General features: G+C 38.9%; 4 protein-coding genes and 1 pseudogene across 7 annotated transcripts; all 5 read left to right on the top strand.

Annotated features, from left to right (window-relative positions):
* The first annotated feature begins 1,620 nt into the window (after positions 1-1,620).
* On the top strand, positions 1,621-5,081 carry LOC122313473 (actin-7-like). The gene is made up of 5 exons (XM_043128529.1): positions 1,621-1,777; positions 2,905-2,972; positions 3,131-3,524; positions 3,892-4,505; positions 4,680-5,081. The coding sequence occupies exons 2-5, from the start codon at positions 2,916-2,918 to the stop codon at positions 4,743-4,745; spliced, it is 1,131 nt and encodes a 376-aa protein (XP_042984463.1). The 5' UTR covers positions 1,621-1,777; positions 2,905-2,915; the 3' UTR covers positions 4,746-5,081.
* A 1,051-nt stretch (positions 5,082-6,132) lies between these two features.
* Positions 6,133-10,048, top strand: LOC122314472 (kinetochore protein NDC80 homolog). Of its 2 annotated transcripts, XM_043130094.1 has the most exons (5): positions 6,133-7,332; positions 8,257-8,503; positions 9,132-9,278; positions 9,540-9,776; positions 9,865-10,048. In XM_043130094.1, exons 1-4 carry the CDS (start codon positions 6,221-6,223, stop codon positions 9,771-9,773), a joined length of 1,740 nt encoding a protein of 579 aa, XP_042986028.1. In that variant the 5' UTR covers positions 6,133-6,220; the 3' UTR covers positions 9,774-9,776; positions 9,865-10,048. The 2 variants fall into 2 exon arrangements, with proteins under 2 accessions (XP_042986028.1, XP_042986027.1); XM_043130093.1 differs by having other exon boundaries at positions 9,540-10,048.
* An 817-nt stretch (positions 10,049-10,865) lies between these two features.
* LOC122314227 (vicilin-like seed storage protein At2g18540) lies at positions 10,866-24,964 on the top strand. Of its 2 annotated transcripts, XM_043129657.1 has the most exons (3): positions 10,866-11,272; positions 23,563-23,845; positions 23,922-24,964. In XM_043129657.1, exons 2-3 carry the CDS (start codon positions 23,618-23,620, stop codon positions 24,588-24,590), a joined length of 897 nt encoding a protein of 298 aa, XP_042985591.1. In that variant the 5' UTR covers positions 10,866-11,272; positions 23,563-23,617; the 3' UTR covers positions 24,591-24,964. The 2 variants fall into 2 exon arrangements, with proteins under 2 accessions (XP_042985591.1, XP_042985590.1); XM_043129656.1 differs by lacking the exon at positions 10,866-11,272 and having other exon boundaries at positions 22,095-23,845.
* LOC122314226 lies at positions 11,267-22,556 on the top strand (annotated as a pseudogene).
* On the top strand, positions 12,094-15,091 carry LOC122314225 (zinc finger BED domain-containing protein RICESLEEPER 2-like). 2 transcript variants are annotated; one of them, XM_043129654.1, is made up of 4 exons: positions 12,094-12,418; positions 12,730-14,349; positions 14,633-14,773; positions 14,864-15,091. In XM_043129654.1, the coding sequence occupies exons 1-3, from the start codon at positions 12,188-12,190 to the stop codon at positions 14,702-14,704; spliced, it is 1,923 nt and encodes a 640-aa protein (XP_042985588.1). In that variant the 5' UTR covers positions 12,094-12,187; the 3' UTR covers positions 14,705-14,773; positions 14,864-15,091. The 2 variants fall into 2 exon arrangements, with proteins under 2 accessions (XP_042985588.1, XP_042985587.1); XM_043129653.1 differs by lacking the exons at positions 14,633-14,773; positions 14,864-15,091 and adding an exon at positions 14,486-14,626 and having other exon boundaries at positions 12,730-14,390.
* Positions 24,965-26,239: the final 1,275 nt, after the last annotated feature.

The raw sequence follows: 26,239 nt of genomic DNA, 5'->3' as shown, positions 1-26,239 counted from the left end.
AGAACATCTTTGCTGGATAGAAAGAAGAAGATGAAACCCGTGTCTCAGGAACTTCAGAGCCTGCAATTCTGGTAAAGCCCATTTCATTGCCTTCTTCTTAGTCTCTTATGCTTCTTTCTCATCATTTTCATTCGAGTCCTTTGAACTTGGTATAGAAAGAAGCTTCTTGAAGGCCTTCACCAAATGCTTCACCTTGCCAAACCCAAACTCAAGCACCTTTTTCCTTACTTCTTCAAACAACTTGTCCCTCCTTCTCTTAGCAGATGAACTACCTACTTGACCGTCTGCCTCATTCCTCGAAAAGATATCATTTTTGTCCATATTCCCTTATACTCATCTCCTGTTTTCAAATTTTGGAGCATCAAGCCCTTCTCTATTTCCTCTTTAAGTTCAGTCTTAGTTCTATCATTTTCAAAGATGACCCGATAGACCTCCCTCCCTCCTAACCCTAACCCAGCCACGAAGCCAAATAGCTCAAGAAGAAGACCACAGTACTAGTGCTAAGATGAAAAGTGTTCTCTACTTTATTCTTTTTTATTTTAAATAGCAGACTCTACAGCGACTGTACAGGACGACTATACGTAAAAAAAATATAGGTAAAAATAACTATACATGTAATTTTTATTTTTCTCAATCTCTTATGCTTCTTTCTCATCCTTCTCATTTGAGTCCTTTAAACTTCGTATAGAAAGAATCTTCTTGAAGGCTTTCACCAAATGCTTCACCTTGCCAAACCCAGACTCAGGCACACTTTTTGTTGCTTCTTTCAACAACTTGTCCCTCATTCTCTTAGCAGATGAACTACCTACTTGATTGTTTGCCTCATTCCCCGAAAAGATATCATTTTCGTCCACCTTCCCTTATGCTCATCTCCTGTTTTCAGATTTTGGAGCATCAAGCCCTTGTCGATCTATTTCCTCTTCAAGTTCAATCTCAGCTCTATTATTTTCAAAGATAACCCAGTAGACCTCCCTCCCTCCTAATCCTAACCTAGCCACAAAGTCGAATAGATTAAGAAGAAGACTATACTAGCACTTATGAAAAGTGTTATATGCTTTATTTTTATTTTATGTTTTATTTTAAATAGTAGACTCTATAGCAACTGTATAAGATGACTGTATATAAAAGAATTGCACGTAAAAATATTTATAAATAAAATTTTTAATTTTCTAAAATCATATAGCTTCATCTATTTTTATCGATAAAAATATTTACATAAATTTTATTTTGAATTAAAAATGAAATGATAATTTCAATAAGTGTAGTGATTAATGATTATACACGGAAAGTCATGGTTCAGCTCGTCAACTACTACTCAGCATAACCATATCGCGCACTTAACCATGATAGCCACCTACCCCGCTGACGTGGAAAACATACAGGTAATTAAAATCCAAACGTCGAAACGACCAAAAATTCAGACCTGGACCTGGACTGGACGGACAGCTGAGGATTTTGTCGGATTCCATTTCCCGTCTCAGACAAGATCCTTTTTATTGTTCTATAATCTAAGAAGTCATTCTCACTGACACGTCACTACGACATTTCTCCGTTTGGCATCCGAGAATGGTATTTGAGATTCCACGCATTTGTATTCTTTATATTGGTTATCTTTCTCCCAGAAACCAAACAGACCCGAGGTCCTGAATTTGGGTTTATTTTGGTCACTCGTCTGTATTCCACCCATTTAAGCTTCCATTTTCAGCTTCCCTGCCAAAGTCTCTGCTTCTTCCCTCTCTCTCCCACACTCTGATACTGTCTTCCCTTTGTAAACAAGGTTCGTGTAGATCCGTGCCGTCAGTGATTTTGTTTGTTGTTTGATCTAAAGATGTCTGTTACCTTTGTATATTTGAAATCAGATTCCACGGAAATTGCTTTTTGTCTCAGTAGTTTCCTGACCGATCTAGATCCTTCTTGTTCTTGAATAGTTCGAATAATTTCTTCAAAATTTGTTATATTACAAGTTTTGCTCGGTTTTTTCTGGATATATGCAAGTGTATATGAGTTTATTTCTCTGTGCTCGTGCCTCGTGTGGTATCTATTTCCCCGTTTTGCACTCAGTGAATGCTCCTTTTTTTCTCTTTAAATTTGGTGGATACTTGGAAGAATGAATAATCAAAAAATGAAAGGGAAAAAAATTTGTGGCAGTGTTTTGGGTAGCTCGTAGGATACAGGTTTTAGGAGTAGCGATGCTGAGCTAACAGCTCCCAATCAGTGAATTATAGTAGTTTCTCTCTTTAAGCACTCGTAAATCTTGTGTGTTGGTGCAGGAAATCAATTAAGTGGTGTCTTTTATTAGATTATTCTTTGAAAATACTGCTGAACAGGCAACGTTTTGAGAGTTCGATAAGTTTTGTTGTTTTTATATATTGTTTAAAAAATCGATATGGTTTAGAATGAGTTCCCCCCTAATTTCTGGCTGCTTCGAATTCCAATTTCAAAATTAATTTCATTGAAGGTAACATGTTTCAAAACCGTAGTCCAAACGGGCCATAGATTTAGCTGTTAAAGTTGTTGACTTCTATCCATTGTTAGACAATACTAGCTGTTCTGTTGGAAACTGGTTCATATTAATTTGCTTGTATTTTCTTTGCTAGTCTATTGCTTGGGGTAGCTCTGGATTTTAGAAAATATGAGGCTAATGAAAATGCTCACTGTTAATTTACTTTTAAAAAATGGTAACGAAATGCTTAAAAGATGCTTTCAATTCTTTACCATTTTCAGTCTCTTCTTTCCCTCATTTCTATTAGAGATCCAATTGGAGGCAGAAGCTTTTATGGTGCTTCAAAAAATAACGTAAAAAAGAGTTCCAAGCAAAAAACAAGGCTCATATAATTTGGACTGCTATTAATCAGGCCTTTCGTCTTATAGTTTATTCCACGTTTTACCATTTTCCTCGTGCAGGTTTATAAAAGATGGCCGAGGAAGATATTCAACCTCTTGTCTGTGACAATGGAACTGGAATGGTCAAGGTTAGTGAATTATTCTTATGTAGTTTAATGAGTTCTTTATGTTTTCCTTACATGTAATCTAATAAGGATTTTTTAGTTGAATATTTTGCTCTTAACTGTATTGCAAACTTTTGCTTTGACAACACAAATATCTGTTTACTGCCTCCTGATGTGTGCAGGCTGGGTTTGCTGGTGATGATGCTCCAAGGGCAGTGTTCCCAAGTATTGTTGGGCGACCTCGCCATACTGGTGTCATGGTTGGAATGGGCCAAAAAGATGCCTATGTCGGTGATGAAGCCCAGTCTAAAAGAGGTATCCTCACCTTGAAGTATCCTATAGAGCATGGCATAGTCAGCAATTGGGATGACATGGAGAAGATTTGGCATCACACTTTCTACAACGAGCTTCGTGTTTCTCCTGAAGAGCACCCAGTACTTCTTACCGAGGCACCACTCAACCCTAAGGCCAACAGGGAAAAAATGACCCAGATCATGTTTGAGACTTTCAATGTGCCTGCTATGTATGTTGCTATCCAGGCTGTTCTGTCCCTTTATGCCAGTGGTCGTACAACAGGTTAGCATTGATAGTAATTTGAAAAAGTTGGGAAGCCGAAATGAAGTTTGATTGGAACTGTCCCTCTTGTCTTAAAAAATGTTTGATTGGAATAAGAGAAGGGAGTGGATATTAAGATAAACATTTTTTAAAGATTGAAATATATTGATGTCATATGAGACCTTAATTTTAGAAACATGTCAGAGATTCTGACACAAAACTGGGAGGTGAAATGTTGCGCAATATGTGTTGAATTTAGATTTCATTGTCAGTCTCGACTATAATTTATTACTGTTTTGGGAGATACCTAGAGTTATTTTCTTACAGAGTTTGTGACTTTTTTTGTTCTTTTCAATTCTTTATTCATACTTATACACTCACTGGATAGGTATTGTCTTGGATTCTGGTGATGGTGTGAGCCACACGGTGCCCATATATGAAGGATATGCACTCCCCCATGCAATTCTTCGGTTGGACCTTGCTGGTCGCGATCTAACTGATGCCTTGATGAAAATCCTCACTGAGAGAGGGTACTCCTTCACCACCACTGCTGAACGTGAAATTGTACGTGACATAAAGGAGAAACTTGCTTATGTTGCCGTGGATTTTGACCAAGAGTTGGAGACTGCAAAGAGCAGCTCTGCAATTGAGAAGAGCTATGAGTTACCCGATGGACAGGTTATTACAATTGGAGCTGAGAGGTTCCGATGCCCAGAAATACTCTTCCAGCCACATCTCATTGGTATGGAATCTCCCGGAATCCATGAGACTACTTTCAACTCCATTATGAAGTGCGATGTTGATATCAGGAAAGACTTATATGGAAATATCGTGCTTAGTGGTGGGTCAACTATGTTTGCTGGCATTGCTGATCGGATGAGCAAGGAAATTTCAGCTCTTGCTCCCAGCAGCATGAAAATCAAGGTGGTTGCACCTCCTGAGAGAAAGTACAGTGTCTGGATTGGAGGATCAATCCTGGCATCTCTTAGTACCTTCCAACAGGTAATTACTATGCTCTCTCTTTTTTGCTCTTCTAAAAGAACCGTTGAAGGTTTTCTGATTCTTCATTTCTTATGGACGATTCTCCATTTGATTTTCTAGTGGGTGGACTGGAATGTGTGTGTTTATGGACGTGCTTGATTGTTTTGTTGATTTATTTACATTCATATGTTTCAGATGTGGATATCCAAGGGTGAATATGATGAATCTGGTCCGGCAATTGTCCACCGGAAATGCTTCTGAGTTTGCGAGGAAGAGATTGGTGGCGAATCAAGAATCAAGGGTCTTCTTCACTTTAGACTTGTATCACATGTCGGTTAAGCTTAGTTGATTTTAGAAGCTCTAGTTTTATTGGTAGAGTAGAGATATTAGTGTATTGGATGTTTGGGGTTGTAAGCTATAAACACGTTATAAACTTAGTTTAAGAACTAAGAAGCCAACATAATATTGGCAGTGGTTGACTAGGCTTGGAACCGTAGCTGTTAGCTGCCTTGTTTGCTTTGGTCCATCATTTTTCTTCTTTTGGCAATGAACTGAGGTGCCTTCCTTGAGTAAGAGACGGATTATTTTTTTCTTCTATTTTTCTATATGCCGATATTTTTATGTTATCTGTTTCTATTTTTGTATGCACAAGTCAATTTTTACTTCAGTTTGTGTAGGGGTTAGGGGTTTAAGCTGGTCGATCCGACCGGAAATGACTCGTTTGTACTGATCCGAACTCTATACCAGTCGGTCTCGGGTCCATAAATTGTGGATCGAAACCATTCGGTCCGGTTCCGGAGTCTATAAATTTTGGATCGGACCAAACTTCTATATATATTCTAAAAATATCTTTAATAATTTAATATATTATTTTTATATAGTAATTATATTAGTTAATGATATAATTTTTATTTAATTTATTATCATTGACCATATAAAATATTTTTTTAATAATTTAGTTACATAATCTATATTAATAATTCACTTAATTTTAATTTAATAATTTAAATAAATTTTTTTATTAATTTATTAAGAAAAAAAAGAATAATTAGACTGGACTGACCAGGTCTTGTCTGCCCTGAGAAAAATGATGGATCAAAAGTTTTAATTCATCACCCCTTGGGACGGACCAAACCGACTTACATCCCTAGACTCTAGTTGGTGTTTGCTCTTGTATATTGGTTTGGGATGAGATCATTGTAAATGTGGATCTTTTATTCTCATATATCTAATTTATTATTACTAACAGCCAAAGAATGTCGCATTTATAAAATTTAAAATTAAAACATCAATAAATTTGGGAATTAATGATTTTTCTTTACTTTATAAGATTGTTAACTAATTTAGCTAATAGAATAATGTTACTCATTATCTTACTTTTTATTATTATTTTATTATCTCATAATGTGATATTAGATAATTAAATTTAATTATTTAATATTATATCGTGAGATGATAAAAAATAAGATGGTGAATATATTTTTTCAACCTGACCAAAAAACAAAAATAATGGGCTTGTCTATTTGTTTTATCAGAAAATTGTGAAAACAATTGGACAGGGCCAGTGTCATTGTCATTGTAATGGGCCTCACACGTAATTAAAGCCCAATCAAACTCTTTTAATAATAAGCGGGAAAATTATAACTCAAAATTAAAGTGCCCGCGCAGGTCCTAGTGAGAGAGAGACCTAACCTAAGTCCAACCCGGCAACCCCCACGTCCGAAAAGAAAGAAATTATGATGAGAGGCACAGGCGGCCGCCGGCGCCGTCCGAAGGAGTCCTTCAACCCGGCGCCTACACCGACACCACTCGAACATCTCCGCCAATTTGGACGAGATTCCGATGCCAGTTTCGCCAGCAGCCGTCCCTCTTCCTCCGTCGGCATTGGCCGCGTGGCCACCTTCGAGCTCTACAAGGAGCGCTCCATCCAACAATCTGCCATCTCCACTATCAACTCCTACCTCTCCTCTCATTCCGCCGCACCCCTTAGAACCCCCTTACCCTCCGCCAAAGAAATCACCAACACCCTTAATTTCCTTCTCTCTCGCCTCGACTTCCCTTCCTCCAAACTCGACGAAGACCTCCCATTTTTTCTCAAATCCCTCAATTATCCATTCAAATTCAATAAATCCATCCTGAAGTCCCCTGGTACTCCGCACCAGTGGCCCGCTTTTCTCGCCTTGATACACTGGCTCGTCCAGATTGCCCTCTTCAACGATCATCTCTCTACTTTCTCGCCTTCATCGCCCGACAGAGACAACGATGAGATGAAGGCGTACGTTCTTGAGAGTTACTTGCATTACATACGCGGCGATGACGATGCAGTGGACGAGTTGGACGGTATTTTTGTGGAGAAATTGGAGAGGAAGAAAGAGGATTTGAGGGAGAATGTTGGGGTTTTAGGCTCTAATATGGGGGAGTTGGAGGCAAAGGCGGAGGCGTTGCGGTTGGGGCCTTCTCAGAAGGAGGTGCTTGAGAAGGAGAAGGGGCTCTTGGAGGAAGACGTGAACAAGTTCCACACCATAATCTCGGAGTTCTCAGATAGGATGGCGGCGATGGAGAAGGTGTTGGAGGAGAAGGAGCGGGAATTGGAGGCTAAGGTGGAGGAGAGGAAGAGGATTTGCGAAGAGAATGAGGAGTTGAAGAGGAGGGTAGAGGCGCAGACGATGAATGCAAGAGACGTGGAGAGGATGAGGAGGGAGTTGCAGGCCCTTGAGAGGGATGTTGGTGAGGCGGAGCTGGCCCGGAACACGTGGGATGAGAAGTCCTGGGATCTTGATGCCACGCTCGGCCACAAGTTTAAGGAGCTTGAGGGGCTTGCCATTGAATGCAACCAGGCTATGAGGAGGTTATTTATTCCCTCACTTTTTGTCTATCTATCGATTGAAACTTTCTATGCGTGTGCGCAAGAGCACGTTCATATGCAATTAAATTGATTATACTGCTTATCATTTATAATCAACCCAATGCTATTAGTTCTGGTTTTTTGTTTGTTTTATCGTACCTTAACTAATCAGGATGTAATGTACAATGTTTAGTTCATGCCATGATTGATGTCTGATAAATCATCTGTACAAGCTACGCAAGCTGGGCTTCATATAGGAAGGATGTATACGCCTAGTATTTCAAACATTTAGGCTTCTTTTGCCATCAAGTGAATAACTACTTTTTGTACTGGTGTTAGCCAGGATAATGTTCAGGTGCCATGGGATTCGGTTTAAAAACATTGATCTCTTAGCCAGGGTTAGTGCCATGGCATTGGTAGCATATCGAATGAAATATGGAATTTCTGCCAGATGCTCCAATCTTTCTTATGCAGTTCGTCATTATAGATCTTTGTGATTATTTCTGCCTAATTTTGTTTAATTACGCCAAGCTTTAGCAGATACTTTTAACTGTTTCTTTACATTGAAAGCAGTGGATTCCCATTGGCTCACATCCTTTGTTTTAAACGTTTTTATGTATATTAACACACCCATTCACTCGGTTTGAACACACTATCTCACTCTTTACACCACGCATGGTTGAAGACTATTTGAGCCTTAGATGTTTGGTAGAATCATGAACTACTGCTCAAATTGTGCGTTTCGTACTTATCCCAAATAAGCTAATCAGTGAATTTTTATGATGTGGAGCTCTAAACACCTGAGAGAGTCTGCTAGTGTAGTTATCATTTCTTTCTCTTCTTGTTATTAGTTTTCTTGCTACCTTCTGGAAACTCCCACTAGGTACGGTGGTGTGATTATAACTGCTCTTTTTGGGGTGGTTTTAGGTTAAAGCTTGGCAACGATTTTCAGTATGTCTTGAATGCCAAGGGATCTACACCTTCTGAAATAATGGGCATTGATTACAAATCAAAACTAAAGCCTGCACTTGATTCCCATGCTGATGACATACAGAAGAGTTCTATGGCAAAATTGGAAGAATTGATTTCCCTTCAGCAACATTCAAAGGAAAATGCGGCTAAGATTGAAGGAAAAAGAAGCCATATAGTGGCACTTCAGTCCCGCATTGATGAAGTAAGTGTGTACTTGGTCTTTGCTCTACTATACTGATGAGTGTATACTTTGAAATAATTTACTTTACTTCTTACCAATTGATCATAAAAAAGCCTTAGAAGTAGTTTCCTGAATAGCCCCCCATACCTGGAAATTTGATCTTTGAAGTTCTGGAAAGAATAGTCATATTTGCACAACCCATCAGACAATGGAGAGACTGGTGATTGCTGCCAATAATAAGTCAAATGAATGACTTAGTTTAGAATTAGGAACCATGATATGAAACCAGTGAAAATATTATTTTTACATGATTACCCGTCAAATGAAGGGAAATAATAATGGGAATGAAGCTTTTCACAATGATGTCAAGGTTTCCATTTTGGGCTGTTTACAATTAGAACTACTCTTTCAAGGTGGTGTCTACCTCTGGAAAAAAACTTTCCTGGGATTCCTTTATGCGCTACAAAACCTCAGCATTGGCTTTCTAGACATAATCACCCTCCTTTTCATTTTCATTTTATTTTCTTCCTCTCCTTGTTGAACTTCATACTCTTTGTTCAGGTTTCATAGAGGAACTGGAAAGTAATTATATTCTAAATATCTATATTTTGATTTTGTTATTTTGTCACACAAATAATTTGACTTTTAGTTGGAGGCTCAACTGAGCCTGCTGAAGAAAGAAATAGAGGACTACACTTATAGATGCGCAGCAGAAGCTAAGAAGATGATGGAAGAAGTTCAAAGCGAGACTCATAACCTAGATGTTGTGGAAAGAGAAGCGGCCGAGGTTCTGAAGGTATTGCCTTCTTTCTTGCCTAGCCAAACAGCTAGTTCGATACATTACTTAGCACGACTTCGAAAAATCTGAGCAAATAGAATTTGTGAGGAAAAAGTTTTTGTTTTCGTAAGGCAGAGATTTTTATCGGAAACAGGTAGTTTTATTCTTTGATATTATTAGTTCAAACGCCTCTAAAACCAGTTTTGATCTAGGAGAAGAGTACAGTCTCAGAGCGCTGGATGCGTCCTAATTAACTAAACTTTTCCTATTCATTTGCAGAACTCCGAGCTGAGGTTGCAAGACGCAATCAGACAAAGTGAAGAAGACATTCAGAGGCATGCTTATGAACTATTTAGATTGGTTGATTCAGTCTCAAGGTACAAGGAGTATGTGGAGTCCAAAATTTCAGAAATGAAGAGCAATCTGGCTGAAGCTGCTGTCACTATATCGGATGCTTACAAGGGCTCCTTACCTGCGCAATTCGCAAGTGTGTTGAATGCAAATCAAAGTTGAGAAAAACAATGTGTGCAGCAACTTCCAACTTCCACTTTGTTGCTGCTTACTGCCCTTTTAATTTATAACTGGTGTAAACGTAGTACGTCTGAATTATAAATCTGTTTGTTAGAAAACTGTGATTTCAAACTTATGTTGTACATAATAATAATAATAAGACTACCTGGTTTTTCTGTGTTAGGATCCATCCACGTAGCATTGCTAATGGACTATGCATTGCTAATGGACGATCCATCCACTTTTGATGAATATAAGATGAATTTAAATTTTGACTATTCCATTCACATAAGTCTTGGAATAGTTATTTTATTATTATATAACAATAAAATAATATAAGATGAATTTAATTTTAACTATTCACATCAAATCTTCATAATAGATTATCAATTTATTTATTATATAGTAATGACTAATTAATAATTTAAAAAATATTTAATTTTTTTTAATTATTAATTTATTTTATTTTATTATCTTTTACTATTCTAACTATTATATGTTAACTAGTAATCATATTTTAATTAAATTATGGGTTAAAAAATTATATTTTTTCAATTGTTATTTAATGTTAATAATCACAAATGTCTAATTAAACTCATCTAAAATTCTATATAAATGTCTTAAATATAAATTAAATTTTTATATTTTTCATCCAATCAGATTTTATTCTACCCAAAATCTAACCCCAACGGAAATCAAGACTAGAGAGGGAGAGTTACAAATACTAAAATAAAGTCTTTCTCTATAAACAGGAAAGATTAAATTTGACTTTTTCTTTACAAATATTAGATGTGAAAGTTAGATATTTTGCAATTGCCTAATCTATTACAGCAGCTTTTTTCTCTATTGGTTGAAAAAATGGCTTTCAGTTGAGGATGCCTATGGTCCGTAAACCAGGGTAGATGCCAGTTGGCTCAGGTCTTAATGTATTTATTAATTTCAACATTTAATTTTTTTTATTTATTTTTCATTTAATCGAACAGATTCTTTTTTTAAAACCCGAAATATCTTTGACTTATTTCGGTTATTTCGCAAATAAGTATAATTACATAAAAATAAAATTGAACTCAATCTCATAAGTCATTGCAAACATAAACTTACAGAATAACATTGCTGACGGAGAATTGAACTAGATGAGATCTAATCTCCCGCTTTTCCTGATGCAGGAATAGCCTGTCAACTGATTGGTAGTGTAAACTGTAAACCATGAATGAATTGACAAAAAGTCAACGTTTGAGCTCGACAAAACATCCCCACTTGTAGCACCCCGCGAGCTTTACCGCTAGATCATGGAAAGTAGGTGCACGTCAACACATAGAGTGCTATACATAGAATGAAAGACGGCATCAGCTCTCCTCTATGAACAAAGGCCCATATTTTTTGGGTACTCGAAGTTATCGGAGCTTGTTTGCCGTAGTTCTGATTTCCGAAATGCCCTAACTGCTATGTACTCTTCTCAGCGCAGCTCCGCTAGGGAGAGGGACTGCCTAATGGTGAAATGGGGACTTGCTCTAGTTCCGGATAAGTTCCTTTTTACTATTATCGAACTGTTTCTGTTAATTTACCATTCGGTTTTCCCGGTAAATTCTGAAATGGGTTTTTGGGTGCCATCCAATTGAATTAAATGTTGGGTTCTGAGTTGAATTGATTACTTGCATGTAATTTTGATTGTTGTTGCTGGTTAAATCTTCCCAGATCCTCTAATTTTATAGGCAATCTAAGAGCGTGATTTTCTTAAATTATAAAATCCGCACGGATGAAGTTCTTTAAATATGTTTCCAGTCATAGCTGCAGTGAGCTCCTTTTTGTGTCGGTTAAAGTCCAGAGCTGGGTTTCATTCGTCTGGTCTCTATGAATTGCACTTCAAAGCTGTGTTCTGAAGGAAAAAATACAGTTATGAACTTTAAAGGGTAACTTTTACACGGGTTTAGTTTCACACCTTTTTGTGTGACCGACATGGAAAGGAAGCCATCATCAGGTGGTTATTTGATGCCGGGTGGGCCATATGGTTGTGTAGACTTGCAAGGACCAATGCAGATTCGTCGTGAACAAAACTAGGGGTGGCAATATGTGACACGACCCGTTAACCCAACACGAACACGACACGATAAAAGCGGGTTAGGGTTTAGCCTTAACGGGTTCGGGTCAAAACGGGTTGACCCGTTAAGACACGATTACTTAACGGGTCACTAACGGGTCAACCCGTTATGACCCGTTAAGAAAAACGAATTTACTTTTATACCCTCAAGACCTAAAGGCTAAAATTGAAAATAAAAAAATAAAAAGTTAACCCTAAATCTAATACCCATCCGCCGCCCCCCCTTCCAGTTTTTGTTTTGATTTTCAGTTTTCGTTCTCTGAGTCATCGACGCCCCCCCTCCAGGCCGCCGCTCCAGCCAGCTCCACGGTGCCGTCGCATGCTGGCCGAGCTTCCTGCTGCTGCCTCCCGAGTCCCCTGCTGCCTCCCGAGTCCCCTGCTGGCTGCTGCCTCCCGAGTCCCCTGCTGGCTGCTGCCTCCCGAGTCCCCTGCTGCTGCTAACCCCTGTCTCGGCGTCGCCCATCAGCTAATAGCTAAGTTAGCTAACCCCTGTCTCGGCGTCGCCCATCAGCCCCTGTCTCGGCCAGACCAACGCCTCATCGAACCCACTGTAAGTGAATACGTTCTGATTAAGTATGAGGAAAAGGATGGCAAGCCAGTGGTGGGTCATCATCAATTTTTTAAACATGTTTTTCTGGTTGTCTTTCTCCAATATCATGCAACTCAGTGGTGGGTCAACATCTCTGGCCTTCTTTTATTAAACTGCGTGGAGAATTAATGCTTCATGTTTTTGTTAAGAGCATTTACGAATCCCTTAAGAGCATTTATGTTAAGAGCATTTATGTTAAATTTATGTTAAATTAAATTAATGAATTAATTAATGAATTAAATTTTTTAAACATATGGGCTTGTTGTTGTCAGATGAGTGAGGTAGAAGAACAAAATGAAGATTTTGTTGATTTAGACCCGTTGGACTCAGAAAGTTTTCAAAATGAGGAGGCTAAAGGAAAACGAAGGAGACGGTCAAACGTGTGGAGTTTTTTCGAAATGGTTCCTGATTCTGAGAAAAAGGATGGCAAGCCACGAGCTAGGTGCAAGTTGTGTGGAGTCACTTATATGGCTGCGAGCAAATATGGAACCGGAAATATGAAGCGTCACATTGACACATGCCCCAGGAGAAGTTCACGAGATATTGGTCAGTGTTTGTTATCACAAAATAGTGGATCCGGATCTGTCTCAATAAGTAATCTTAAATTTGATACTAATGAATATAGACAATTGTTGATAGCAGCTATTGTGAAGCATGAACTGCCTTTTCGATTTGTTGAATATTCGGGGGTGAGATCTTTATTACAATATTTGCGACCAGATGTGCCAATTATTTCTAGGAATACTGCCAAGGCTGATTTGGTTAAGATATATCATCGAGAAAAAAAAAGAATTAGATGTTTCTTAAATGATTCTCCTGGTAGAATTAGTTTGACATCTGACTTGTGGACTTCTATAACCACTGATGGTTATATGTGCATTACAGCACATTTTTTGGATAAGAAATGGGTTTTACAGAAAAGGGTTTTGAACTTTTCTTTTATGCCACCACCACATAATGGCATCTCTTTGTCTGAAAAAATTTATAACTTGCTATGTGAGTGGGGAATTCAACACAAGATTTTTGTATTAACTTTGGACAATGCATCTTCTAATGATGTTTCAGTAGAATTGTTAAGAACTCAGTTGAACATTAAGAAAGCTCTTGTTTGTGATGGTGAGTTCTTTCATCTTCGTTGTTGTGCACATATTCTTAATTTGGTAGTACAAGATGGGTTGAAAGAGATTGATCATGCTATTCAAAAAGTTCGTGAAAGTATCAAGTATGTTAAAGGATCACAAACAAGGAAAGTAAAATTTTTGGATTCAACAAATCAAATGTTTTTGGATAGCAAGAAAGGGTTGAGACAGGATGTCCCCACTAGATGGAATTCTACTTATCTTATGCTTGAGAGTGCTATTTTCTATCGTCGTGCCTTTAGCCATTTGGAGTTGACTGATTCCAATTTTAAGCATTGTCCATCAAATTCTGAGTGGGAAAAAGTGGAGAAGATTAAAGGTTTATTGAGTGTTTTTTATGAAGCCACTTGTGACTTTTCTGGGACGAAATACCCTACAGCCAATCTCTACTTTCCAGCTGTGTTTTTGATTTATTTTAGATTAAAGCGGCACTCTGAGGGTGAAGATGACTATTTGAAGAGAATGTCTTGCCAAATGCTTACTAAGTTTGAGAAATATTGGTCTGAGTTTAATGTGTTGTTGGCTATAGCAGTTATATTGGATCCTCGATACAAGCTTCATTTTGTTGATTTTTCTTATACAAAGCTTTATGGAGATTGTTCTATTGAGTTTATGAATGTTCGAACTAAGATGACATCTCTTTTCATGGAATATGCTTCTTCTAGTGTTCCCACATCATGTTCTACCATGACTTCTGAAAGCAATGTTAGTGGAGCGGAAAGTGAGTCTTCAGTTAATAAACAAGTATTTCAGGTAATATCAAATAATATTTTTTGTTTAATAATTTATATTATATTGTTGTTTTATATCACATATCATTAAGAAATATTTTTATTTATTTTTTGTGTACAGGAATTTGATTCATTTAGACATGATGATCTTAGTGCCCATTTGCACAAAAGTCAATTGGATCTTTACTTGGATGAACCTAGGGTAGATAGAAATGCAAAGATTGACATTCTTTCCTTTTGGAAAGGAAATGAATTTCGTTATCCTGATCTTGCTTGTATGGCTCGTGACATTTTGACTGTTCCAGTTTCTACAGTTGCTTCTGAATCTACTTTTAGTGTTGGTGGACGTATCATTGATCAGTTTAGGAGTGCACTAAAATCAGATATTGTTGAAGCATTAGTCTGCACAAGAGATTGGTTATATGGCGATGACGCCGATGAGCAAGGTAATGTGTGTTTTAATTTTATTGAATAAATGATTTTAATTTTTCAATACAATAATATAAAACTTTACTGATGTTTTTTTTTTTTAATAGAATCACAAGAAGTTAAATTGGACGAGTTAACTGAAGATGTAATGGAGTTGGAGATCAACAAGGGCAAAGAGGATGCTTCAAATTATTGATTTGTTTAGATCCGTGTTTTCATCATGTTTGAGAAATGAAACATTTAATATGTTTATAATGTGTGTTTTGTTTATTATATTTGGGATGTAATTTTAATATTATTACAATGTGTGTGGAATGTGGATCATATTTGTGTATTGTATTTGGTAATTGATAATTTGGTACTGGATAATTATTAGCAGTATATTGTTGGTATTTTTATTGTTTAGATTGTAATTTTAAACTTATTGTTAGTTTATCAATCACCTCATTAATGTAAACGGGTTGAAATGGATCGGATCGTGTCGTGTCGTGTCGTGTTAATTTAATTTATTTTTGTTAACGAATCGGGTCGTGTCGTATCGTGTCAATTTAATTTATATTCGCTAACGGGTCATATCGTGTCGTGTCGTGTTAACCCGTTATCTTAACGTGTCGTGTTCGTGTTGGAGATTTTGACACGAAATCCTTAACGGGTCGTGTTCGTGTTGACCCATTAACTGTAATGTGCATGCCTCGACACGACACGAACATGACCCGTTGACACGATTTGCCACCCCTAAACAAAACCCGTGTCTAGATCAGCAAGAATCTTCAGTTCAACCACAATTACAAGACGGTTTCCCTCTTCAGTTACTTTACTTGCAAAACCACGACCAACCTGGCTATTATGTTGATCATAATAAGCGTGAGAGAGGGAATAACTTGGGAAGTGATGATGATGAGATGCATTGTGTGGAAGAAGGCGTTGATGGGCATGATGAAGTTGGTAAAGGGAAGAAAGGGTCCCCATGGCACCGTATGAAATAGACAGAGAAAATGGTGAAACTTTTGATCACCATTGTATCCTACATTGGGGAGGATGCTTCCTCTGATTGTATCACCAGTGGGAGAAGGAAGTCTTCACTTTTGCTGAAGAAAGGGAAATGGAAGTGTGTCTCTGAGGTCATGGCTGAGAGGGGTCATCATATATCTCCTCAGCAATGTGAGGACAAGTTTAATGATCTTGATAAGAGGTATAAGAAGCTTAATGATATTCTGGGCAGAGGCACTTCTTGCAAGGTTGTTGAGAACCCAAATCTTTTGGATGTGATGGATTTACCAATGAAGGCAAAGGAGGATGTGAGGAAGATTTTAAGCTGTAAACATCTGTTCTATGAAGAGATGTGTTCGTATCACAATGGGAATCGATTATATCTTCCTCATGATCCAGATGTGCAGCGGTCTTTGCAATTAGCTCTTGGAACTAAAGATGGTTGTGAGCCTCTTGACTTGATGCCAAAAAGAGCTGATGACTTTGATGAAGAATATCAAGATGCTGAAGCTGATGATCAGGATGAAGAATATGAGGGAAATGGTGAAATGTATGCTGGCTTTCATGAGGTCCCTGCAAAGAGGTTGAAACGAAGCAGAAAAGCCAAAGACTTGAGTTTTTCTAATCCTGTGAATTTTTTGGGTCATAACAGAGGTTTAGGTTTTCATCTCAAAGAAGATTATACCGATTTGAACCATGTTTACTCTGAGAGTGGCAAGGCAAATGAGTTGAGGGAGCAGTGGACCTTGCTCACTACAATTGGAAGAGCGGGCGTTGCAGATTAAGGCTCAGATGCTTGAGTTGGAAAAGCAACATTTTGAATGGCAGAGGATGAGCTGGAAACATGACAGAGAGTTGGAAAAGCTGAGGCTGGAAAATGAATCAATGAAGTATGAAAATGAGCACATGGCATTGTTGAATAAACCCCCCAAGTATGAAATGAGTTTGGGTTTGCAGCCACCCACCCCATTCTCACCAACCATCCACCCACCCACTCACCTCCAGAGGCTCTTCTGGTCAAGAGGAGTGGGTGTGTGTCCCCCCATTGCTCTCCTATAAAAGGAGAGCTTTGCTAGTGATAGAAAGCAGTGGGTGAAGAGAGAAAGAGGGACGTGAGAGAGAGAAATAGAATTTTGTAGAGTGTTTTGTAAATCTCGTACAAATTCTATAAAAGAGGCTCCAGTGGACGTAAGCAATTTGCTAAACCACTTTAAAATTGTCTTGTGTAATTTTTGGACAGGCCGGAGGCACAACAATTGGTATCAGAGCTCTGGTTCGAGCTGTCCGAAAATTCAAGTTGCTCAAAATCAATTTTTGACAACTCCAGGGTGTTCCTCGCGTCGAGACGAATCCGTTGCCGCAAACGGAATCGAAAACGGAGGTCGGAGTAGCCCACAAGCGCCCCTAGAAGGTCAGCGCTTGCATCTGCAGTCATCCACGCGCCCTCACGCGCATCGGAGGAGGAAGACGACTGAGCCACACGCTTCCACGCGCCCCCACGCGCTCCAGAGGTTGAAGACGCGTGCTGGACATGCGCCTCACGCTCCCCCACGCGCCCTATAGAGGTTCAGCGCGTGTAGTACACGCGCCTCACTCTCCCCCACGCGCACACAGTGCTGTAACGCGTGTATTCCACACGCCTACTCGCCGCCCACTCGCATTGTGACGCGCGTGCATCCCACGCGCCATACAGATCACAACCGTCCGTTTTTCAGATCCATTTTCGGCTTGATCTAAACCATTCGGAGTCTGATTTCAGCAATCAAATAGTGCTTTCCTACTATTTGGATCGTTTCGGACTCATCCGTACGGTTATAATTTTAAAATTTTGAGTCTAAATTTTCTAAATTCAAATGGAAGGATCTGGAAGAGACAGAAGTTCTGAACATGCCAGTAGCTCAGGACGTCGGTCCACTGTGTCAAATGCCAAGTTTGAAGTTGAAAAGTTCGATGGAACAAGCAACTTCAGCATGTGGCAGTGTGAAGTCATGGATGTGTTGATCCAACAAGAGTTGGATATTGCGTTGGGAGGAAAGCCAGATGATATGACTGATCAGGATTGGAAGAAGCTTAATACTCAAGCTTGTAGTACAATCCGATTATGCCTTACCAAAGAACAAAAGTATTTTGTCATGAGAGAGACAGATGCTAGGGTACTTGGGTAGAAATTGGAGGATAAGTTCATGAAGAAGAGCATTGAGAGCCGTTTGCACTTGAAGAAGAAGTTCTTCAGATTCCAATTTCGTGAAGGTATTTCAATGTCTGAACATCTGAATAATTATAACTAAATTCTTGCTGATTTGTTAAACTTGGATGTTAAAATCGAAGATGAAGATAAGGCTTTACTACTGTTGAATTCCTTGCTTGATACATATGAGCATTTAATTACTACTCTATTGTATAGAAATGAAAAGATTAGTTTTGAAGGTGTATCTATCTCTTTAATTAGCAATGAGTACTGGAGAAAAGATAAACAGGTACACCAAGATACATCAAGTGAAGCGCTAACAGCAAGAGGGAGACCACAGTCAAGGTATCCCAGAAAGAAGAACGGTTTTCATTCGAAAACCAGAGCCACATCACGTGGTTCATCAGTCGGCAGAAAACTCACCAGAGACGAGTGTTCCTTTTGTCACAACAAAGGACACTGGAGGAAGGATTGTCCCAACCGGAAGGGACAACAGCAGAATCAACCCAACACAGTCAATGTCGTGGACAGAGATGACGAGTCAGATTTTGCCTTGGCAAGTTCATCATCCATTTGTCATTCCGATGAATGGATTATGGATTCCGGATGTACCTATCATATGTGTCCCAATTGGGACTGGTTTACTGACTTCACAAAAATTGATGGTGGAGCAGTACTTATGGGCAATGATAGTGCCTGTAAGACTCAAGGAATAGGTAGCATTCGGTTAAAGCTGCACAATGGCAGCGTCAAGACTCTGACAGAAGTTCGGTACGTTCCGGACTTGCGGAAGAATCTCATCTCACTGGGATATCTGGATTCAAAGGGATTCAAAATCGTCATTGAAGACGGAACTCTCAAAGTGCTAATGGGAGTTTAAGTGGCAATGAAGGGCTTGAGGCGATGAAACTTGTACTTCTTGCAGGGAAGTACAATTGATGGAAGAGCTTCCACAGGCTGTGAGAAGCTAGATGAGACTGATGACGACACCACCAGTCTTTGGCATATGCGTATGAGACACGCAGGAGAAAAAGCTTTGCAAACACTGGTGAAGCAAGGCTTACTTAAAGGTGCCAAGACAGGTAAACTGTCTTTCTGTGAGCACTATGTATTGGGGAAGCAGAGGCGGATCAAGTTTGGAACCGCAGTACACAATACACAGGGAATTCTTGACTATGTGCATTTTGATGTTTGGGACCTACCCAAAATGCATCTTTGGGAGGTAAATATTGGTTTGTAACTTTTGATGATTATTCTCGTCGTGTGTGGGTGTATACGATGAAGAATAAAGATGAAGTGCTGAAAATCTTCTTGATTGGAAGAAAATGGTTGAGACTTAGACCGGCAGGAAGATCAAGCAGCTCAGATCTGATAATGGAGGTGAGTACACTTCAGACCCCTTCATGGAAGTATGCCGGAGAGAGGGAATTGTCAGACACTTCACGGTACGAGGTACACCGCAGCAGAACGGTGTGGCAGAACGAATGAATCGTACTTTATTAGAGAAAGTGCGATGTATGTTGCTGAATGCTGGATTAAGTAAACAATTTTGGGTTGAAGCTGTGACATATGCTTGCCACCTCATCAACCAACTACCCGCAGCTGCCAATGACTGAAAGACACCCATTGAAATGTGGAGAGGTAAACATGCTACTGATTATGACTTTTTACACATTTTCGGATGTCCTGCTTACTATCATGCTAAAGAAAGTAAGCTTGATCCTAGAGCCAAGAAAGCAAAATTCTTGGGCTTTATTACTGGTGTAAAAGGGTATAGACTCTGGTGTATAGAGTCTAAAAAGGTAATCATCAGTAGAGATGTTACATTCAACGAATCTGAGATGCTTAAGTCACATAAGCATAAAGATTTCAGTGAAGGCAGCAGTGATGGCGAAACATCAGATGATTCATAGAGTGTGAAGTTTATTTCAAAGAAGTTGGGAAAGCATGGACAAGATGAGGTTGATAATCCAGTCACAGTACCTCCAAGTGAACCTGAGTCAATAGCAACCAACAGACCGAGAAGAGAGAAACGTGTACCGACACGTTATGCAAACTATGTGACATATGCATTACCAGCTGAAGGGGGTGAGATCCCAACCACTTACAGAGAAGCCATACAGTCCAGTGAACGAGTTGAATGGACAAAGGCGATGAATGAAGAGATGCAGTCTCTTCACCAGAACCAGACTTGGGAGCTTGTGTCGCTTCCAAAAGGAAAGAAGACAATTGGTTGTAAGTGGATCTTCAATCAGAAAGATAATCAAGCTGCTAAAAATAGAGTGCGATACAAAGCTAGGTTGGTAGCCAAGGGCTACGCTCAGACAGAGGGAATTGACTACAGTGAAGTATTCTCTCCTGTTGTGAAGCATTCATCCATTCGGATATTGTTAGCTTTGGTTGCACAATATGATCTTGAGTTAGCACAACTTGATGTAAAGACAACTTTCTTACATGGTAATCTGGAAGAGGAGATTTATCTATCTCAACCAGAAGGATTCAAAGAAGCTGGCAAAGAGAATTGGGTATGCAGTCTGAAGAAGTCTCTCTATGGCTTCAAGCAGTCACCTCGGCAATGGTACAAGCGTTTCGACCGCTTTATGTTGGATCTGAAATACACTCGTTGCCAATACGATCATTGTGTATATTTCAGAAAACTTGCAAATGGATTTTTCATTTATTTGCTTTTATATGTAGATCATATGTTAATTGCATGTAAAAGCAAGGGGGAGATAGACCGCTTAAAAACTTAGTTAAGTAATGAGTTTGAAATGAAATATCTAGGAGAAGCACGAAAAATAATGGGGATGGAGATCAGCAGAGATAGAGTGAAAGGTACAGTTCACCTTACTCAGAAGCAGTATCTGAAGAGAATACTGCAACGATTCAACATCGACTCGAAGACGAAGCCGGTGAGTACTCCTATGGCCCCATATTTCAAGTTCAGTGCATTGCAGTCTCCTAAAACCGATGAAGAGTGGGACTACATGAGGAATGTCCCATATGCAAGTGTTGTTGGAAGCTTAATGTATGTCATGGTGTGTACACGACCTGATATCTCCCACGCCGTTAGCTTAGTTAGTCGCTATATGCATAATCCTGGAAAGGTTCATTGGCATGCGGCTAAGTGGATTCTACGGTATATTGCTGGGACCGTAGATGTTGGTTTGAGGTTCGAGAAGAGTGAAGATAGTCTAGTAACTGGATATGTTGACTCAGACTATGCAGGTGATCTTGACAAACGTCGATCGATAACTGGTTATGTGTTCACTATGGCTGGAGGACCAGTTAGTTGGCGATCAACTTTACAGTCAACAATTGCACTATCATCAACTGAGGCTGAATACATGGCTGTAACAGAAGCCGTAAAGAAGCTATTTGGTTATAGGGATTGGTAACAGATTTGGGCTTTAAGCAGCAAGAGGTTACCGTTTACTGTGACAGTCAGAGTGCAATTCATTTGGCCAAGAATCAAGTATATCACTCTCGAACAAAACATATAGATGTTCGATTTCGCTTTGTACGTGAAATATTAGAAGAAGATGACATCAAACTTCAGAAGATTGGCACTGAAGATAATCCAGCAGATATGTTGACGAAGGTCGTCACAGGGATCAAGTTCCAACACTGTTTGGACTTGATCAGTATTGAACACTGCTGAACACCCTTGGGTGCATTGGAGCGCATTCAACAGCAGAAGTCTCTCATGTCAAAGAAAGAGGTGCATTCATTTGAAAAATGAATCAGTTTGTAAGCATCCTGGTATGGCACACTTGGGTGGAGGGGGTGATTGTTGAATAAACCCCCCAAGTATGAAATGAGTTTGGGTTTGCAGCCACCCACCCCATTCTCACCAACCATCCACCCACCCACTCACCTCCAGAGGCTCTTCTGGTCAAGAGGAGTGGGTGTGTGTCCCCCCATTGCTCTCCTATAAAAGGAGAGCTTTGCTAGTGATAGAAAGCAGTGGGTGAAGAGAGAAAGAGGGACGTGAGAGAGATAAATAGAATTTTGTAGAGTGTTTTGTAAATCTCGTACAAATTCTATAAAAGAGGCTCCAGTGGACGTAAGCAATTTGCTGAACCACTTTAAAATTGTCTTGTATAATTTTTGGACAGGCCGGAGGCACAACAGGCATTAGAACTTAACTGTAAGAAAATGTTAATTGATTAGAGCTGAATTGACACAAAGTCCATGGATCTACCTGTGGTTTATGATATTGCACCAAGTTCTATTAAATTATAGCAGGAGTTCCTTTATATTCTTGGTGTATCTTGGCGCTTAGTTATTTTTATGATACAAAAGTCAGGTTTTTATTCCTCTCTTTCCTCATCAGTTCGGATTACTTGGTTTTCCAGATAGTCTATTTTCCTTTAAATCTATCTGAAGCCAGCTTAGTCATGAGATGGTGTACACCAAAGCAAGCTAACATGACAATGCTTTTTGACGATGATATGGAAAAAACTTGGTGATTAAGTTATTATAGTAGAAGGTATAGTTAATTAAAGTTGTGTCAAATGTTATTAATGAACTCTTATCTTGCCTTTTAGTTGTAGAAGAAACACTGTGGTTTTATTTTTGTACAAATAAATCATAATGCATATTTGTGCTTTATTTGCCAATATTTTTCCTTGTTCACTGCATCAAGCTTTTTGCGCATTTGCTATGCATGATTGTGTTTATATGGGATTGTGGTCTTGAAATCTTAGGTGATAACTTTTTCACAAAGGTTTATGGAAAATTTAATTAACAGAACATCCACCAAATCTTCCATATCCTCTGCCTGAACTTGGCTGGGGAGCTAATTTTAAATCAGGAGAATTCGTCTTTGGCAGTCTTTGCAGCAGCTTGGTTCTCGGGCTTGAATATGAGAGGAGAAGTTTTTCTTTTATTTGTCACTTCGGTATTGAGTGTGGTGTGGCCACTTTGAATGTACTTCAGCTATAAAATCGGGGAAACTATTGCTAACAATTGAGGAAATTCCATAATGAAAATTTCTAGGTGTGAAATAGTGATACTTGACGAATATAACAATTCTAGTCTTCTAGATGTAAGTGACATTAATCTAGTTCAAGGGCCAAAAGACAGATTAAACAGAAAGGGAGACCCTTAGTGACATGAGGGGAATATTCCGGTAGCCTGGGAAAGTTTCATTTGTGAAAAAAGAAAGGTCTTTGACCAAGTATTAAGATTCCCTTAAATTCTAACCCGAGTTTGAGGGTCTCAAGTGAAAGAAACACATGAAGTGCGTTGTACAATATTTTTTTAGAAAGAGATGTATAATTTTATCTTTTGTAGAGTTTTCAAACAACATTAAATGCTCAACAGATACTGTAAAATTCATTTATATGTTTTCCTCCCATTTGTGACTGTCAAATTTAGAATAAAAGTTATCCGTTTGACTAATAAAACAAACAGCTGGAGCTTTTAATAATCTGTGTTTGATTTGCGCGACTCATTGGCAACTGCTAAATATACAAACAATATGGCAACCGTAGGTTGGCCTCCTCAAATCATTCTTGGCCACAAACCCCTCTTTATAAACCATCGTACACACAAAACACACCCCATGTTTCTCACATCATTTTTCTTCTCCGTCTTCTTCAACCATTCTATTTATAATAATAGAGCTAGCCAGAGGGAGAGAGAAAGGAAGGTTCTAGTCGGTTCTTGAGCACTACACATGGGTAATTGTGGTAGTTTGCCCAAAACCAAGGGTGGCATTGATGTCTCGGTTCCGGCACCTAAGCCAACTACAACTAAGGATTTGGTGGAAACCAAAGAGGAGGAGGAGGTGAAGGTTCAGCAAGAAGAGAAAAAGATTGATGGAAATGTTGGAGAGCAGAATGCTGGCAGTGGGAAGTCCGGCAATGAGAACGAAGTCCTGGCCGTTGGCTCCTTGCTCAATGAGGTACCCTTTTTGTTTGTGATGATTATTGATCAAGTTCATTCCTTTTTATTTATCTTTCAATTAATCACATTGGCAGACTAAAGAAAAGAAAGAGGCAAAGGAGATTGAGAAGAACGGCGAAATGTCATCAGAGCTGAAAGAAGAGATGACAAGTATTGGGGAGGTAAAGGGCGAACCAGAGAAAACGCCAGCAGCTGCCGCAGATGCAAAAGGCAAAGAAAACAATAAATCTGAGAAGGAAACCGCAGATAAAGAGGTGAAGGGTGAAGTACAAGAGAAAGCACCTGAAGCTGCAGCAGATGCAAAAAACGAAGAAGACAAGGAACGTGAGAAGGTGAATATTGCAGCTAAGGAGGTGAAGGATGAACCAGAGAAAGCACTGAAGATCATGACTATGGATAAGGAGGCTAAGGGTAAACCAGAAAAAGCATCTGCAGCTGCAACATATGACAATAACAAAGACGAAAAAATATATGAGGAGAATGGTACCGGAGATAAGGAGATAAAGGGTGAACCAGATAAAGCACTGCAGAAGACCGCAGATAAGGAGGTAAAGGTTGAACTAGATAATGAGATGAAGGGTGAATCAGAGAAAGCACCTGAACCTGCAGCAAATGCCATAAGCAAAGAAGGCAATAAATATGGGATGAATACGGCAAATAAGGAGGCAAAGGGTGAACCGGAGAAAGTACCGAAGAAGGCCGCAGACAAGGAGATAAGAGGGATAACCAGAGAAGGCATCTGAAACTAGCTGTAACACATGATACAAAAGAACCACCCCACCAAAAAAAAAAAAAGGAGAAAGGACAAGAAATGTGAGATCGAAGAAGATAGTAGATAACTAGATAAGTGAGAAGCTGCAATGTGATCGAGTCATGGATGCATGTAATTTAATTAAGAGTAGTCGTAATAATAGTAGAAGAAAATGAAGCTTTTGTTTCCGTTTTGCTCCGAAGAGAAATCATTTGGGTTGGCTAGGGAAATCGAGTCTAGCTTGAATTTGTGGTGGTTTCATTATTTTCTAGGAGATCAAGATCAATAATGTTTTACAAAGAATATTTTCTGTATTTCTGTATATCATTACTCATGCAATCTGAAAAAAATAGGCCCCATTAAATTTCACAGCTGATCTTCAGTTCAAAATATCATAGCATATGATTGCGGGGCGATGAATCAATATAATCATAAATTAAATTAAAATAAAACTACATGTTTATATATATATATATGTATGTAATGTTACATACAATCGTGAAGTGTGTAAATACCATATAATTATTTTGAAAAAGTGCAATCTATAATTAAAAAATTAGTTTTCTTTTTATACGGATTCCGTATAATTTATTCAATTTTTTTTAAAAGTAATTGTGCGAAGCTTGCACACTCATAACTACATGTATTATTTCTCTCTCTATATATATATATGTGTGCTTAAATGATTAATTAGATTTTGAAATCCATAGGGCACAATAAATTATAAAATCATTATGATGATAAACCTATAGGTCCCAACTTTCAACGGAGTACCCCATAAAAGGAGCTATTCGATCTAGTAATTAATCTTACAATCGTATGCATATTATATAAGATTAAATTAAGAACTTTCTATTGTTTATATTAAATATCAGAACCAATTTATTTTAAAATCATTAATTTTCAATTTTAGAGTCGATGCATATCAATGGCATCTCGGTTTTGCTACAGGTACCCACCATTGGGTACTTTTTGCAAAATCGGCTAGCCAATATTATTGAAAACTAGAAAGGGAAAATACGAAATGAGAGGGAAACTAAAATTAAAAAACATTGGGAGAAAACAGTTCCGTATGACACAGAAAAAAATATTAAGTCACAGAACCCTTCGATACCGGTTCCATGCGGTTGGACACTCACTCACAGAAGACGTTGGCACAAAGCAGATTAGAGGCAACTAGCAATGAGCTGGGTTGCTCATGGCGGCGTCGACCACTCGGCATAGTTTGGCTGCTGGGGAGAGAGAGAGAGAGAGAGAGAGTAGACCGAGAGATAGAGAAAGCGACTGAAGCCTACAGAGCTGCTGGGCTGTGCATGGCTGAGGGTGGTGCATGGGAAGACTTTTAGTGGGGTTGTGACGTGGAGGTTGCTCTCGGTGGCTTGCACTTCTCCTCCTTGCTCTGTTTTCACTTCTTAAAACAGAAGACATGATAGAGCTGTTTCGGCTGGGTAGAAATGGTGACGATTAATCTTTCAGCGTTGGTTGAACGTAAACTGATTGGACACGAAGGAGATGGTCTGGGTTGGCATGGAGAAGATCAACGTGCGACAAGGTTTTGGGTTATAGAGCACTCACGCTCTGTTTTCTTGCTTGAACACAGAGAAGGTAGACGGAACAAATTGGTACTTGAGGGGTCCTACG

The sequence above is a fragment of the Carya illinoinensis genome, chromosome 6 (genome assembly GCF_018687715.1).
Source record: "Carya illinoinensis cultivar Pawnee chromosome 6, C.illinoinensisPawnee_v1, whole genome shotgun sequence".
In the NCBI taxonomy this organism is placed as follows: domain Eukaryota; kingdom Viridiplantae; phylum Streptophyta; class Magnoliopsida; order Fagales; family Juglandaceae; genus Carya; species Carya illinoinensis.
Note: the sequence above shows the minus strand (reverse complement) of the source record. Positions and strands in the feature narration are given on the sequence as shown.